Source organism: Misgurnus anguillicaudatus, chromosome 20 (assembly GCF_027580225.2).
Source record: "Misgurnus anguillicaudatus chromosome 20, ASM2758022v2, whole genome shotgun sequence".
Classification (NCBI taxonomy): Eukaryota; Metazoa; Chordata; class Actinopteri; order Cypriniformes; family Cobitidae; genus Misgurnus; species Misgurnus anguillicaudatus.
In genome coordinates this window covers 34,533,715-34,549,426 of record NC_073356.2, presented here as the reverse complement: position 1 = coordinate 34,549,426, position 15,712 = coordinate 34,533,715, and the positions used below count along the sequence as shown (strand labels likewise).

The following is a 15,712-nucleotide window of genomic DNA, read 5'->3' as shown; positions in this document are numbered from 1 at the left end:
AGCTTGCCTTGTCTGCTGTCGTAATTTCGACTTTCTTGAAGTAGTTGCTATAAATTATAAAAATAAAGTTGATATAACTTAAGCGAATTCAACATTTTTTTATAATTTATATAGAAACTCCTCATTACACTTTAAAATATAAAAAGTTGGATCAACAATTGGTAACACTTAAAAAAATAAGTTTATTCAACTTAAAATGTTCACCTAATGTGAAACTAAAGTGAAAACTTTTTTTAGTGTTACTAATTGAAGTCATTGTTTAAGTTGATCCAACTTATCACTTTTAACAGTATGGTCAAGAAAGTTGAATTTACAGTGTATAAATACATATTTATACATACTGTACATACTATATAGTGCGCGTTGGATGATGCTCAGCTCACTGGGTCGATATGAGATTAAGTCAATGGCGAAACATCAGATTTGCAGAGATTTGACATCCCCCAACATAAACTAGAAAACTAAACCCTGTCTATGATATAATCCTCTTTGAGAGAGCGAGAGAGCGAGAACGAGAGAATTGTGTGTTTTATAAATAATATTTTACTGTGAATAATTTACCGTCTTTTGCAGCTTCTATCAGGTGAGAGCGAATTTGCGGGTGTCACCTCGAGTCCCTCACAGAGTCATTGCCACAACACCTGGATATACAGGTAAGAATAGATGTGCTCATGATCATGCACCTTTAATAATATCTTTTGGTAAGAGGTCTGATTTCTTCATGAACACTCATGGTTCAAGCTCAGAAACTAATATGACCCTTGACTACACATTAATGCACACTGTATAATTTAACCATGTCCTGTTTTTAGTGCAAGCGTGCATAGTTTTGTGTTTAAAACAGTCATCTACAGGCTGTTTCGGTTTAATGATCATCTGACTGCAGTCAAGGTCACATATCCCATGATTCCACAGATTTTTTTGCTTGGTTGTGTGTCAGGTAAAAATACGACCTGTTTTCACAACATTCAGGAATTTCTTTTCATTATATCACACATACATTACACTCACATACAGATTTCCGTACCAACACACACACACAAACAAAATTATCAGTGTACACATTGGTGTTAACACCTGTTTAAGGCGTTTAAAAGTTTCAAAATAGCAATTTTTGAAAGACACACGTCGGCTAAAAGCCAAAACGCCCCCAATAAAATCTGGAGTGTTTACACATTTCTTAGAATCAGTCACTTTCTATGCAATAATTACAATTTTATATTCACACATTTGATACAGAGAAAACCTAATATGACATCCAAGCTGTTTGATACTGATCAGCTTTTCAAATTCTGCTGTCTAATATAATTTCTTCTGACCTGAATTCATTTTTATTTCCACTATAAACACTACAGTTTGTTAGCCCCGCCCACTGTTAAAGCTCATTGGTATAAAATCCTGCTCCACATAGGCTATTTGTATATTAAACAGCAAGTACAGTAGAGCACAGACAAATCTAGAAACCAACCTGCTTAACTTTACACATGCACTCTTAAAAATAGTGGTGTTCTTATTTTTATACTGAAATATTGCAGTGTTCATTATTAAAGGCGGAGTCCATGATTTTTAAAAGCCAATGTTGATATTTGAAATCACCTAAACAAACACGCCCCTACCCCAATAGAATCTGGACCTTCTGTTGATAGACGCGCCCCACACATACGCAACCCGGCATTTGATTTGATTTGATTGGCTATAAGTGTGTTTTGGTAGTCGGCCCGTCTCCTTTTCCAAAGCGTTTTTCAAACATCGTGGACTCCGCCTTTAACAATTTATCCATGCGGGTGATTTTTTTATTCATGTGCTCTCATAAACTTTAAAGGAATAGTCTACTCATTTTCAATATTAAAATATGTTATTACCTTAACTAAGAATTGTTGATACATCCCTCTATCATCTGTGTGCGTGCACGTAAGCGCTGGAGCGCGCTGCGACGCTTCGATAGCATTTAGCTTAGCCCCATTCATTCAATGGTACCATTTAGAGATAAAGTTAGAAGTGACCAAACACATCAACGTTTTTCCTATTTAAGACGAGTAGTTATACGAGCAAGTTTGGTGGTACAAAATAAAACGTAGCGCTTTTCTAAGCGGATTTAAAAGAGGAGCTACATTTTATGGCGTAATAGCACTTTTGGGAGTACTTTGACTCGGCGCAGTAACACCCTCCCTCTCCCATTATGAGAGTGAGAAGGGGAGCTGACTTTTCAGGCGAGTCGAAGTACTCCCAAAAGTGCTATTAAGCCATAAAATATAGTTCCTCTTTTAAATCCGCTTAGAAAAGCGCTACGTTTTATTTTGTACCACCAAACTTGCTCGTATAACTACTCGTCTTAAATAGGAAAAACGTTGATGTGTTTGGTCACTTCTAACTTTCTCTCTGATTGGTACCATTGAATGAATGGGGCTAAGCTAAATGCTATCGAAGCGTCGCAGCGCGCTCCAGTGCTTGCGTGCGCGCGCACGGATGGTGGAGGGATGTATCAGCAATTCTTGGTTAAGGTATAGCATATTTTAATATTGAAAATGAGTAGACTATTCCTTTAATCAAAATATAAAAAATGCATGCTGATGTAAGAGGCTTGGGCTTGGGCGGGGACATCTGTTAACCCCGCCCCCTCCAAATGTCTGTCTGCTGCTAGTGCTATTTTTGAAAAAAACACCTACTTTTCAATGTACAATCAATTCACACAAGCCACGCCCACTATTTTCCGTCATATTCTGTTTGACTCTGAAATACGCCAAAAATGGCATCCTGAAGCAGCTTTATTTTTAAGAGTGTAGGTATGTGCATATGAAGAGTTTCGTTGCAAAACGAGATAAATCAATTTTTTAACATTTTTGTCAAAACATGTTTATTATAATGTTATCATGTTATTATTTTGTTTTATGGTGCTACTTAGCTGTACTTTTTAAGTTATGAAGATTTAAATCAAAACAAACCAACTGCAGTTGCATTGAAATTAATTGGAATGTACAACCAAAAAACGAGATTTCTGAACAATTACAAAAACGGTGGTTATCTCGTTTTGCAACGAAACTCTTCATATGGATTTGCTATGTCAACATACAGTATGTGCGATAAATATTTTTTAAAAGAGCTGACCTGCTTATTTAAAATCAAAAGACACTAATCATGAATGCTGTGCAAACATTTGTTTAACTTCTAAAAGATAAGTAAACATCCAGATTAAAGATTTAATCATCCGGATTAAAACGCACAACTAATAGACATGCATCTTCGTGAGGAAATAAGTGTGCACACGCTAAAAGAAAAGTCACAGAACAGTTCTTGTCATAAGAGATAAAACTGAGCTCTTTGACAAACATTTTATGTATGTTCGGCTGTAGATCCATGGCCTCAGTCTGACATTGAATCTTGGCGCTGTTCACTTGACTGAACGCCAGGAGTGATTTAAATCAGACGCCCGCTGGCATCCGTGGCCATTCTGGATCCGTCAGCCATTCCGGCTCTAAAACAATTTCAGTTTTCAGTTTTACAAAGTCATCTGGCTGACTGACTGAAGGAAAATTGGTCTCTTTGAGCTGCATAAGTATGAGGAAGGCCCAAACATACGAAGTATATTTTTATGCTATTAATAGAATTATGAAAACATTTTGGTGCATTCAAAGTAATAACCTTTTTTATTTTATGGCCTTATAACTGCAAACATCTGCAATAACATAATATTAAAGAAGTCAAATCACAGTTAGTAAAATAATCTGATGCCATATTCAGACAGTAGTTATTTCTCATAAGGATGTCTGTACAAATAAATTTGCTCAACTCCATGCTTTTCCATAAAGATAAATTAACAGTGGATATGTGTATGAGTAATATTTCACATCTGGAAATGTCATGGATCCATGTCGTTCTTCTGCCATGTTGGATTGAACAAAAACCAAAAAAAAGATTCACAGGTCACAAATTTTCACTTCACAAAACTGGATGTACATGATCCTTGGACCAAGCCTCACAAAAATTATTATAAGGATTTTTGATTTTCGGAAAGCGTTTGCCTGTCACAGCCCAAACGAAATCTGCGGTGTAGCCGCCAAAATAGGAAGTCGTTCATATCTCAGGAACGCTTTCGCGTATTGAAATCAAACTTTGTATGAACTTGGGACTCCAATGTGAGGATGCACAAGATAAAAAAACTAAATCGGTGGCACCAGAGCAAGCACACTTTCGCAGTTCCTCCGAAAATGCATTTTCTAGTTTTACTCTAATGCCAATACAATGAATTAGTCAGTATCTGCATTATTTTAAAAAAATTAGTAATTTTATAAGTATTTTACAAATTTCAATGTCTTTTGCTGCAAAACCCTCTGAGTGCAGCATGCTTTTATGGCAAATCCACTTCTTTGGACAAGACATACTTGAAAATCACATAAAGAGTCAACTAGAAACAGGCTATTTCAAAGGTTTTTGTGATTTTCGTTTTTAGTTCTTTTGCTCTTAAAGGATTATTCCATTTTCTTAAAAGAAAAATCCAGACAACCCACTCACCACCATGTCATCCAAAACGCCGATGTCTCTCCCCGCTCAGTCCAGAAGAAACCACGTTCTCTGAAGAAAACCCTGCAGAACCTCTCCCACTCTAATGGACTCCAACAGAACCCAACATTTAATACTCAACTCAACACTCAACAGTTTTTTTCAACGGAGTTTCAAAGGACTATAAACAATCCCAAACGAGGCATAAGGGTCTTGTCTGGCGAAACGACCGTCATTTTTGACAAGAAAAACAAAAAATATATACTTTTAAACCACAACTTTTTGTCAAGGTCCGGTCCAGCGCGACCTAACGTAAATGCGTAGTGACGTAGGGAGGTCACGTGTTACATATATAAAACGCACATTTGCGGACCATTTTAAACAATAAACTGACACAAAGACATTAATTAGTATCAGTTGACATACAACAACGTAGGAACGGTCCTCTTTCAAGACGCTTGTAAACACTGGGGCGGAGTTTCGCGTGCGTCCTCTGTGACCTCTTGACGTCATGACGTATTGCGTGGCGTCACGCTGGGGCATCACGACCGGATCTACACGACGAGAAGTTGTGCTTTAAAAGTGTATATTTGTTATTTTTATTGTCAAAAATGACAATCGTTTCGCTAGATAAGACCCTTATGCCTCGTTTGGGATTGTTTATAGTCCTTTAAAACTCTGTTGAAAAAAACTGTTAAGTGTTGAGTTAAGTATTAAATGTTGGGTTCTATTAAAGTCCATTAAAATTAGAAAAATTCTGCAATGTTTTCTTCAAAAAAAACATAATTTCTTCTGGACTGAACAAAGAAAGACATCAACATTTTGGATGACATGGTGGTGAGTAAATTATCTGGATTTTTCTTTTAAGAAAATGGACTAATCCTTTAACAGTTGTTGCTGTAAAAAAATTTCATCACCTTTCTATAAAGGTGTCAAACTTTAAAATGCATGCAAAGAAAGACGCTTCACTGATGCAGATTAATGCAAAGTGTGACAGTTACCATACAGTGCTTTTCAGTGGTGTACAAAATGACGTTTGCATTGATCCCCTTTTATAAACACAGAGATGTGGATTCAGACTAGGACTGCACAATATATCTTTCAACATCGACATTGCAATGTGTGCATCTGCAATAGTTACATCGCAGAACATTTATATCAAAAAGGAAAAGTTTCTGATGCCTTTGACAGTGTTTCAAACAACAGAGAGAAATCACAAACGTCTCTCTAAAAAATCTGGACTATTCAAGAAATGCAAGGCAGAAATTAAATCCTCTCAAACAGAGCTTTTCATGTCATCTGGTGAAGTCATCCAGTATTCATATCACAATTTACATTGCAGAAAAACAAAACATCGCAATATCACCCGTCCATTATTGTGCAGGCCTAATTAAACTACCACACGATCTTTGTGTTTGTCAAAAACCAGCAGCTGGGTATTTTTACAGGTTCTGAGAAAAACAGACATTTTGGATGGCAATTAAATCACCGACCAGCCCCAATAAATTTGGAAAATACCTTACAATTACTGTCCGAATAGGGCTTAAGAAAGAGAAACTGATTTCTGTTTTTACATTTTACATAAAAAATGTAAACGCCTAATTCTGTTCTCTCTCTTTGTAGTTTGTCAAACACACAGTTCATACGATTCCTCTAGTAGGATCAGACGCGACAGTAAAACTCTCTCTGTGTATCAGCCGACTGTGAAACAGTTTTGGCGACACACAGAGAGACATTCAGAGGGCGAGCGAGACAGACACACAGTGAGAGACAGCGTCAATGGGGGTCCGTCTTTAATCGAGACCCTCGCTGTTCACCACTTTGACATTCACTATCATCTTCTCAGCTGAGGAGAAACCCCACTGAGATATTCACATCACAGCGAGCATCTCTGTCCCACACTGAATGGATGTGGGTTGACGTTGCTGTTTTAAGGTCGGGTTAGTGACACGTTGCCATACAGATAAAATAACACTGGATTTCAAAGCCATACATGAGAATTTGGATGCTGGTCAAATATTTCTCAGGGGAAACTTTTCCTCTAAGTTCCTTAAAAAGATAAAAATCTGTGAATTAAGGGGGCATCCACACAGAGACACGTTAAGCTGTATACCAGGGGTCGGCAAGTAACTTTGGCCGCGGGCCAATATTTTTTTTAGCCAGTAGATGGCGGGCCAACTGTTGTTGGCACACTTACGTCTTATTTTGAATTAGCCTAGTATAGGCTATCTGATCTTTTGTCAAGAAACATTGTCTTTATTTCCTATTTAAAAGACGAAAGACGGCATTAAAAATTGCTAAAAACATGGTAATGGGTCTGTGTATCATTCGTTCAACCGTTTTTTTTTTTCAAATTAAAAACAAAAATGAAAAAATTAACCACCATGGGTTTTCTGATTGTGTGCTCAGATAAAAAAATTACTGGATTAGACATTTTTTTTATTTAACTCCTTTATAGGCATAATATATCAATGAAATCATTTTAAACAGATCAAGTACTATAGTGGTAATATTACAGGCATTTATGCTCTCATGAAATACTCTTACAGTCCGACTTTTGAACTATTCCTTTTTTTATTAATATTTAACCGGGACACACACATACACACCTAAGGTTTAAGGAGGTCTCCGCTGGACTGTTTTTTGTCCAGCTCCGACAAGGTTCTATTCATAGATTCATTTGTGTTCACCCGCTTTATTTCCCGACCTGACGGGTCCGCAAAACTTAACGTCACGTTTCGTTTCCAGACTCTCACATTCAAATGTCTCTAACGAAAAGAGACAGATAATTTTAAATGTTATACAAAAATTGTGTTCGTGCCAATAAAAATATTATTTTAACATTGTATTCATTGTATTTATAATGAAATATAAATAATAAATTAAATAGGACAAAGCCTCTCACTCAAATTTCTCACCATCATAAACCGAGTTGGTTGCGGAGTTGCTGTTCAAATTGCTGAACATCCTCCTTTGCCAAATTTATAACGTTTTAAACGGAGGTAAAGATCAAAGAACTATGCGTTAGGAAAATTAATAATGGCTTTATTTTAATAGACATATAAAACCATATTTTGGCGGATTACTTTCATTTTTTTAACGAATTTACCTGCCAATTTAGTCTTAATAATTAACGGTAAACGAACTTGACTTGCTGTTTTCGAAGGCAGGTCGAACCTTAGGTCGGGCGCTCGAGCCCCAAGTTCAAGTAGCAGAAAACAACAGTATTCCTTTCAAATCTACTTTAAAAGTGTATTAGTTAAAATATTATTGCAGTAAAAGAGTTTATTTTTATCATATTTTGTAGTGGTTTCTAAAAGCCAGCAATTACTTTTCAGTAATTTGCAATGTCACGGAGTTTAACGTCTTCACGCGTGATGAATTGACATGATTTACGAGGTAAATTTGCAAATGATTCATGAAGTCATACCTCTGCAATTATTTGATCGATTGTGTTTTAGAAGTATGCTCAAACTCTAATGACAGTTATGATCGCGGATGCGCTGGTAGAGAAAGAGAACGAGAAAAAGCGGCCCGTTAAGATAGCTATTATACATATTTTTTTCAAGACATTCTTGCTATTTGTCAGTGTAGCAATAAATAATAATAATAATATAGGCTACGCGAATAAATAATAATGAAAAAAGTTCAAAAGTCGGACTGTAAGCGAATGAGACTTACAGGAAAGCATGGTTGCTATTCAAACCCTTATTAAAACCCTTATTAAAATGTAATCTGTTAGTACCTGATCTGTTTAAATTTATTTCATTGGTATATGTCTGCTGGGGTGTTCAATTAAAATTTGTCCGAACCCGTTTTCATTCATTTTTTTATTTTTGATCTGAGCGCACATTCAGAAAACGAGTCGTTTGATTTTAGTTCAGGAAATAAATAATAGAAAAACAAGTCATTTTTCTTTATTTTCTTCTTGGTTTTGATTTGAAAAAACGAATGAAGGAATGATACACGGGGACATTTTTGTAAACTGTTATTGTAAAATAAAAAAGTCTGATTAAAAAAAAATTAAAAAACGGACTTCAAATTAATCCGGCGGGCCAGAAAATATAGCTGGCGGGCCACTTTTGGCCCGCGGGCCGCCAGTTGCCGACCCCTGCTGTATACGTAAACATTTTGTGCTATATCGGCGTATTGGGAGCCTGAAATATCTGAACAGTTTCTGAAAGCCTTCATAGTTACAAACACACAAAATCATAGTTCTGCCGAAAAGTCTCAGGAGGCAAAACAAAAGCTGTACACACAAATACACACACATCATATCTTACTGTCTGTTAAGCTTTGATGTGAGTAATGGAGAAGTTCATTTCTGCTTTGTGTCTGTCGGCAGGCGAGTGCAGTTTCATCACCGCCGGGGTTCACGATGGAGCGGTCTTTAGTCGGATATTTCAAATCCTCTACAGGAATGAAGAGGTGACCCTGGAAGACCGCATGAACTTTAGAGTTCATCTGCTGCTGGATGGAGAGAAGGTGAGTATGGGAATATAATGCACATGCATTATGACATGCTTTAATTTGCATAAACCCAAATATACAGTATAGAGCAATTACAGGTACAGCTAGTAATTTTTCATGCTCTTTGCATGGACAGAATAATCAAACTATTCATCAAGTTGGGTCTGATAGGCCAGCTCATATCAGACATTATGATACCGTATACATTAGAGTTGTGGGAGGGGAAAGTGTCTTTGCCGATTTCTGCGGCCATCTTTCTTATTAACCTTGAAACAGTTATATCTGTCTCTTCTCATTCTGGTCTCACGCCAACTTTCTCTTTCTCTTTGAGAAAAGATATCTAAAAATAGCTTTCCATTTCCCCAAAGTGCAAGATGAATCAATGCGTGTATCAATATTTGGACCAACACTGTTTGCTTTTAAAGATTGGTGTGCAGTGAGATTTTCTTGCATACATCATTTATATTTAAAGGAAAACACCACAGTTTTTCAATATTTTACTATATTCTTATCTCAACTTAGACGAATTAATACATACCTATCTGTTTTAATGCGTAGACTTAATCTTTGCACAGCGCATTGTGAAAGTGTTAGCATTTAGCCTAGCCCCATTAATTCCTTAGGATCCAAACGGGGAAGAATTTAGAAGCCACCAAACACTTCCATGTTTTCCCTATTTAAAGACATGAGTTACATGAGTAGTTACTTGAGTAAGTATTAGGGATGCACCGATATGGAAATTTTGGTCGATACCGATAACTCTTTATATTTGGGGGCGGATAACCGATATATATGTAGGCCGATAAATATTCATATTAATTTCACAATGAAAAACTCCCAGACCGCGGACATCTTGTCTTTGCGCTAGACTAGCATACTCTTCTTAAGCCCGCAACACGTGTCATCTTCGTGCTATGTCACAGAAAGCACCAATCAAAACTCCACATGGCCAGAAATGAGTAAGTGAAGTGGTTCAACAAACCAAAATAATCCATCATTTATCGGGTTTCATTTATCGGCCTAATTTTGCTATTAGACCGATAACCGATAATATTAAAAATAAGCAGTTATCGGCCGATAACGATATGTCGGCCGATATATCGTGCATCCCTAGTAAGTATGGTGGCACAAAATAAAACGCGGCAATTTTTTTTTAAGCGGATAAAAAATGAGAACTATATTGTATGGCGGAAGAGCACTTAGTTTGCAGCACTTTGACTTCGCGCGCAGTAACATCATCACTCCTGACTACTCCCCCTCTTGCTCAAATTTCCGTCAATATTACTGCGCCCGAGGTCGAAGTGAGCTTTAAACAGTAAATAAAGAAAATTCAAGAAACTAGACTTATTTTCTTGGGTCGTTTTGCTCATCACACTGCAAAAAATTATTTTCAAGAAATAATTTTCTTAGTATTTTTGTCTTGTTTTCAGTAAAAATATCTAATTCTTAAATTAAGATGCTTTTTCTTGAAAGAAAAACGACCACCCAAGAAAATAAGTCTGGTTTTTAGACCAAAAATATAAAATATCAAAATCCACTCAAATGTCTTGAAAATGTTGTCGTTTGCACAATTTAAAATCCCCGAACCGAAAAGATTTTTGAAGAGTTGCCTACGTATTGGCGGCAGAAATCACATTCGCTAAGTATGGTGGCACAAAATATAACGTAGTGATTTTTAATCGGATAAAGATGAGAACTATATTGTATGTCGGAAGAGCACTTAGTTTGCAGCACTTCGACCTTGGGCGCAGTAACATCATCACTCCTGACTCCTCCCCCTCTTGCTCAAACTTCCGTCAATATTGTTGCGCCCGAGGTCGAAGTGCTGCAAACTAAGTGCTCTTCTGCCATACAATATAGTTCTGATTTTTATCCGCTTAAAAAATCACCACGTTTTATTTTGTACCATCATACTTACTCGTGTAACTACTCATGTAACAATCTTAGAGAAAATAGAGAAAACATGGAAGTGTTTGGTGGCTTCTAAATTCATCCCTGTTTGGATCCTAAGGAATGAATGGGGCTAGTCTAAATGCTAACACATTCACCACAAGCTGCACAAAGATTAAGTGCACGCACCGAGCAAAGACAGGCATGTATTAATTCATCTATGTTGAGGCAAGAACATAGTAAAATATTAAAAAAACTGTGGTGTTTTCCTTTAAGGAACCTTATGGACAAATATAGGAGGATTTTTACGTTAATCTACGCAGGATGCTTGTAAATTCATCTGTTTTTGTTTACTTGCACTTAAAATGTGCACATGTGAAACATTTGGAGCATATGTTCCCAAACCACAGCTGGTGAAATTGATGTGGTTTTTCCATAAGCACATTGCCATGAAAATAATTTGCAGTGTTTGCTAGGACAAGTATTGCTTAGGTGTAGGGTTAGGCATTAAAACAATTAAAACCTGACTCTTGCCACACCGTTTGTGATAAAGACATGCATTTTGTAGATTTGTAGGTTTCTGTTAATAGCATTAGAGTTTTCCCAGACAGTTCCTTAACTGCTATCGATTAGTTTACTGACTAAACGCTAGAATCTGTGCAAGATTGATAATGAAGATTTTCTTACCGTTAAGCGAACTGATGACTCTTAATCTTATCCATTACTCCACTAAGAGCTCTTAGTTAGCAGTTTTTAAAGATCGCCGCCAGCTGTGATTGACAGGTGTCGTATCGTCTATCTCAGGTAGAGGAGGCCATGAGCGAGGTGGACGTCCAGCTCAAATTAGATCTGCACTTCACAGACAATGAACAGCAGTGAGTATCTCTCTCCTCTTGCATACAGTCCTCCAATAAAACATTTAGCAAATTATTCTTTTTACTAAAAACGGTCCAGTATCCTTTATCCTGTATCATTTTGATACAGATATGTACACATTTTTTACTTTGAGGTACTTATGCAAAGGTGTACTTGCACTTAAAATGGGCACATGTGAAACATTTGGAGCATATGTTCCCAAACCACAACAGGTGAAATTGATGTGGTTTTTCCATAAGTACATTTCCATGAAAATAATTTGCAATGTTTGCTAGGACAAGTATTGCTCAGATGTAGGGTAAGGCATTACTTTTTGAAAGGGTACCACCAAAAGGACAGCTAGGGACCATTATTACCATGTTTTTGTTTTCTGACAGTGTACCATTAAAATAGCATGCACTGTAAAATGTATGCTACAGCTGTGAATATAATAATAAAATTCCCTGCAAAAATTACTTCCTTACTTAGTAGTTTTGTCTCGTTTTAAGTACAAATATCAAAAAATTCTTTAACCGAGATGCATTTTATTAATGAGCAAAATGGCACATTAAATGAATTTGTGCTTAAAACAAGCAAAAAAATCTGGCAATGGGGTAAGAATTTTTTTCCTAACACCATTGGCAGATTTTTTCCTTGTTTTATGTCTAAATTCCCTTAAATTTTATATTTTTTGTCTAAAAACTAGACTAATTTGTATGGTAATTTTGCTCATGCACTGCAAAAAAAGATTTTTACGAAAAATAATTCTTAATATTTTCAGTAAAATATCTAAAAATTCTTAAATTGAGATGCTTTTTCTTGATGAGCAAAACGACCTAAGAAAATAAGTCTAGTTTTAGACCAAAAATATAAAATGTAAGTAATTTTGTGCATAAAACAAGCAAAAAAATCTGCCAATGGGTAAGCAATTTTTTCTTGAATTTAGTGTTTAAGAAAAATGTTCAAGATTTTTTTGCTTACCCCATTAGAAGATTTTTTTGCTTGTTTTATGCACAAAATCACTTCAATTTTATATTTTTGATCTTAAAACTAGACTTATTTTCTTGGGTCGTTTTGCTCATCAAGTAAATTGCATCTTAATTTAAGAATTTTTAGATATTTGTACTTAAAACAAGACAAAAAAACTGAGTAAGAAAGTCATGTTTTTGCAGTGATACACTGCAAAAAATTATTTTTAAGCAAAAAAATCTTAGTATTTTCGTCTTGTTTTCAGTAAAAATATCTAAAAATTCTTAAATTAAGTTCCTTTTTGTTGATGAGCAAAATAACCTAAGAAAATAAGTCTAGTTTTTAGACCAAAAATATCAAATTTGAGTGATTTTGTGTAAAAAACAAGCAAAAATTTTCAAGATTTTTTTGCTTACCCCATTGGAAGATTGTTTTGCTTGTTTTTTGCACAAAATCACTTACATTTGATATTTTTGGTCTAAAAACTAGATTTTATATAATTTTTATAAATTTGTACTGAAAACAAGACAAAAATACTAAGAATTTTTTTCTTGAAAATAATTTTTTGCAGTGTAGGAGTTTAAAGTTTGGACATGCTTGACTAAATGTACGTTTCTTATGTAAATGTTGTGTGCTTTAGGTTGGCAGATATCTCCTCTGTGCCTCTGATTAGCAGCAGGACGTTGGGTCTTCACTTTCATCCACACCACGGCCTTCACCATCATCTGCCCGTCATGTTCGATTACTTCCACCTGTCTGTGATCTCCGTCTCCATTCACGCCGCCCTGGTGGCGCTGCACCAGCCGTTGATCAGGTGAAACCTTACTGATGCTGTCCTCATTTACTAAACATTAAACAAAGGTACTTATGCAAAGGTGTACTTAAAATGGGCACATGTGAAACATTTGGAGCATATGTTCCCAAACCACATTATCAATTCAATGTAATCTGTTAATAGGGATTAGACAATTTAAAATGATTCTCACCACAAACAGGGAATATCTTATCTGCTAGCGTGTTTTACCAGCGATCTGAATTCGGTTGCTGTTTGTGCCAAAATCAGTGCAGTTTGGAGTTTTGCTGTGTGACATGTTTTTAAAGCCTGTGAAGCAAATAGAAAACATTAAAATTATATTCCAACAATGTCAACAAGCCACGTAGACAACAAACATGCCGTAAAATGACAAGGCAATAGTTTCCCGACTGTTCAGGTTTGGATAGAAATATTCACTCCAAACTATACCAGTTGGACATCTCTTGTGGTCATGCCAACATGTTACCTTTTTTTTTGATCTGTCTCTTGGATCCCAGTGTCTTGGAGGTAAATTAAATCTTTCGAAAACATCTTCTAAGATAGCGGTCAAACCCAGTCTGTGTGTGTCTTTGTCAGCTGTAAAATGGATTTTAAAGAACAAAAGCCTCATTAGTGGAAAGCATCTTAAAGAAAAGACAAACGGCTTTATCTGCCAAATCTGACATTGAGGCGTCTTTGGCGAGCACAGGATTGTCGTGTTACAGTTCGTCTCGTTTTAGATAAACACGCTGTATAATTGCTTTTGTTGATGAATTTTCCTGCAGATTATGGGCCTTATTTTAATGATCTAAGTGCATTGTCTAATGCTCACAGCGCGACGTCTAAATGGGCGTGTCCGAATCCACTTTTGCTAATTTAATGACGGAAAAATTGTTTGTGCGCCGAGCGCATGGTCGAAAAAGGTTGGTCCTATTTTGTAAATGAGTAATGGGAGTATTTTGGGTGTAATGTGCAATAAACCAATGAGAGTCTTAGCTCTCATCCCCTTTAAAAGCCAGTTGTGCTGGCACTGTGTCAAACCCTATTTAGATGACGGACTTTGTAAACTGAAAAACTAAGCGGAGGAAGAAGATCCCCAGTTTAAGATTAATGTTAAATAATTGTGTTGCTTTTCACTTGTATTGAAACTTTTATTTTTTTATTAAAACCTTTAAAACCCGTTTTCTTTTAGTCATGGAAGTAAAAAAGCAGGCTTTTAGTTGCTTTAAATGTATGGCTATCCAATATCATAAAAAAATAATTTACATGTAAGAAAAGGTTTGTACTCTAAAAATACTTTATTTGTAACAAACAGGAGATAAAGAATTTACAAACGGTTCTCTGCACGTTTCAGCACTTGGACAGCGTCACAAGTTTTTTTAAGCATTACTTAAAAATGTTTCTTATCTCACCATATCCACAGGTACAGAGTCAACATATACAATAAATCTGTGAGGTAGCATGTTTAAAAAAAACAGATGCATTTGTTTAAAGCAAAGCATTTATTTACTTACCAGGCTGCAAATTAAGCCTTCTAACGTCTCATAATTAGTCCTCATTTATGTCCAAGAGACTCAATAATAATCTTTTACATTCAATCCTTTAATCTTTCATATTTAAAAGCATTTTTGTGCTGCTGCGCATTCATGTATGTGATAAGCAAACCCGTGTTGTCGTCTTGTTTATAGGCGCATATTACTAATGCGCTCTTTAAATAACAAAAAACATTTTGCGCCATTGACTTTAGACTTTAGAGCAGGTTTTTGTTGGTCAATGGGGTAGTCTATTTTAGTTGCCTCAAAATAGCAACGCGCCAACAATGCACCTGAACACACCTCGTTTTCAGACCAGAACGCCCATGGGCGCAAAAGGGGGCACAAATGCATTTGCTATTTAAACAACGTGGCACTAAATGTAAAAATCATAATTGCGCAGGGTGGAAACTAGCAAAAGACACTTGCGTCGCGCCTTGCGCTGCATTGCGCCAGGTGTAATATAGAGCCCTAAGAGGTCAAACATTGCTCAACCCACCGAAAATAACATTTGCTTTTCTTTTTCTCAAAGTTTTGCACGGAGCGGTAAGGGGGCGTGGCTGGGTATAGGCTCTCCGGAGACAGAGGCCCCGCCTTCAATGATGTCAGTAGAGAATCTGATGTTCGGGGCAGGGTATTGCAAACCTGTTCCAACAGAGGTAACTTTACACATTCAATCTGATCAAAATAACTTGTTGTTAATACA

The 15,712-nt window shown here is 36.3% G+C and overlaps 1 protein-coding gene and 1 long non-coding RNA gene across 5 annotated transcripts in view; one reads left to right on the top strand and one right to left on the bottom strand.

The window, feature by feature from the left end:
• Positions 1-15,712, top strand: part of fam135b (family with sequence similarity 135 member B) — a 79,747-nt gene that overhangs the window by 20,476 nt on the left and 43,559 nt on the right. For both annotated transcript variants that reach the window (XM_055220129.2, XM_055220128.2), the window contains exons 3-7: positions 574-653; positions 8,843-8,982; positions 11,662-11,732; positions 13,322-13,495; positions 15,539-15,665. In XM_055220129.2, coding sequence (XP_055076104.2) covers positions 574-653; positions 8,843-8,982; positions 11,662-11,732; positions 13,322-13,495; positions 15,539-15,665 — 592 coding nt within the window. The remainder of the gene's footprint in view (positions 1-573; positions 654-8,842; positions 8,983-11,661; positions 11,733-13,321; positions 13,496-15,538; positions 15,666-15,712) is intronic.
• The window catches only part of LOC129455410 (uncharacterized), a 32,382-nt gene continuing 25,493 nt past the window's right edge, over positions 8,824-15,712 (bottom strand). Inside the window, exons 7-10 of one of the 3 annotated variants that reach the window (XR_012359827.1) lie at positions 13,668-13,783; positions 13,293-13,525; positions 11,545-11,711; positions 8,824-8,964 (exon numbers count right to left, since the gene is read on the bottom strand). This is a non-coding gene — a long non-coding RNA (uncharacterized lncRNA). Of the gene's footprint in view, positions 8,968-11,544; positions 11,712-13,292; positions 13,526-13,667; positions 13,784-15,712 lie in introns of all 3 variants that reach the window. The other 2 variants (XR_012359828.1, XR_012359829.1) reach the window with 2 other exon arrangements.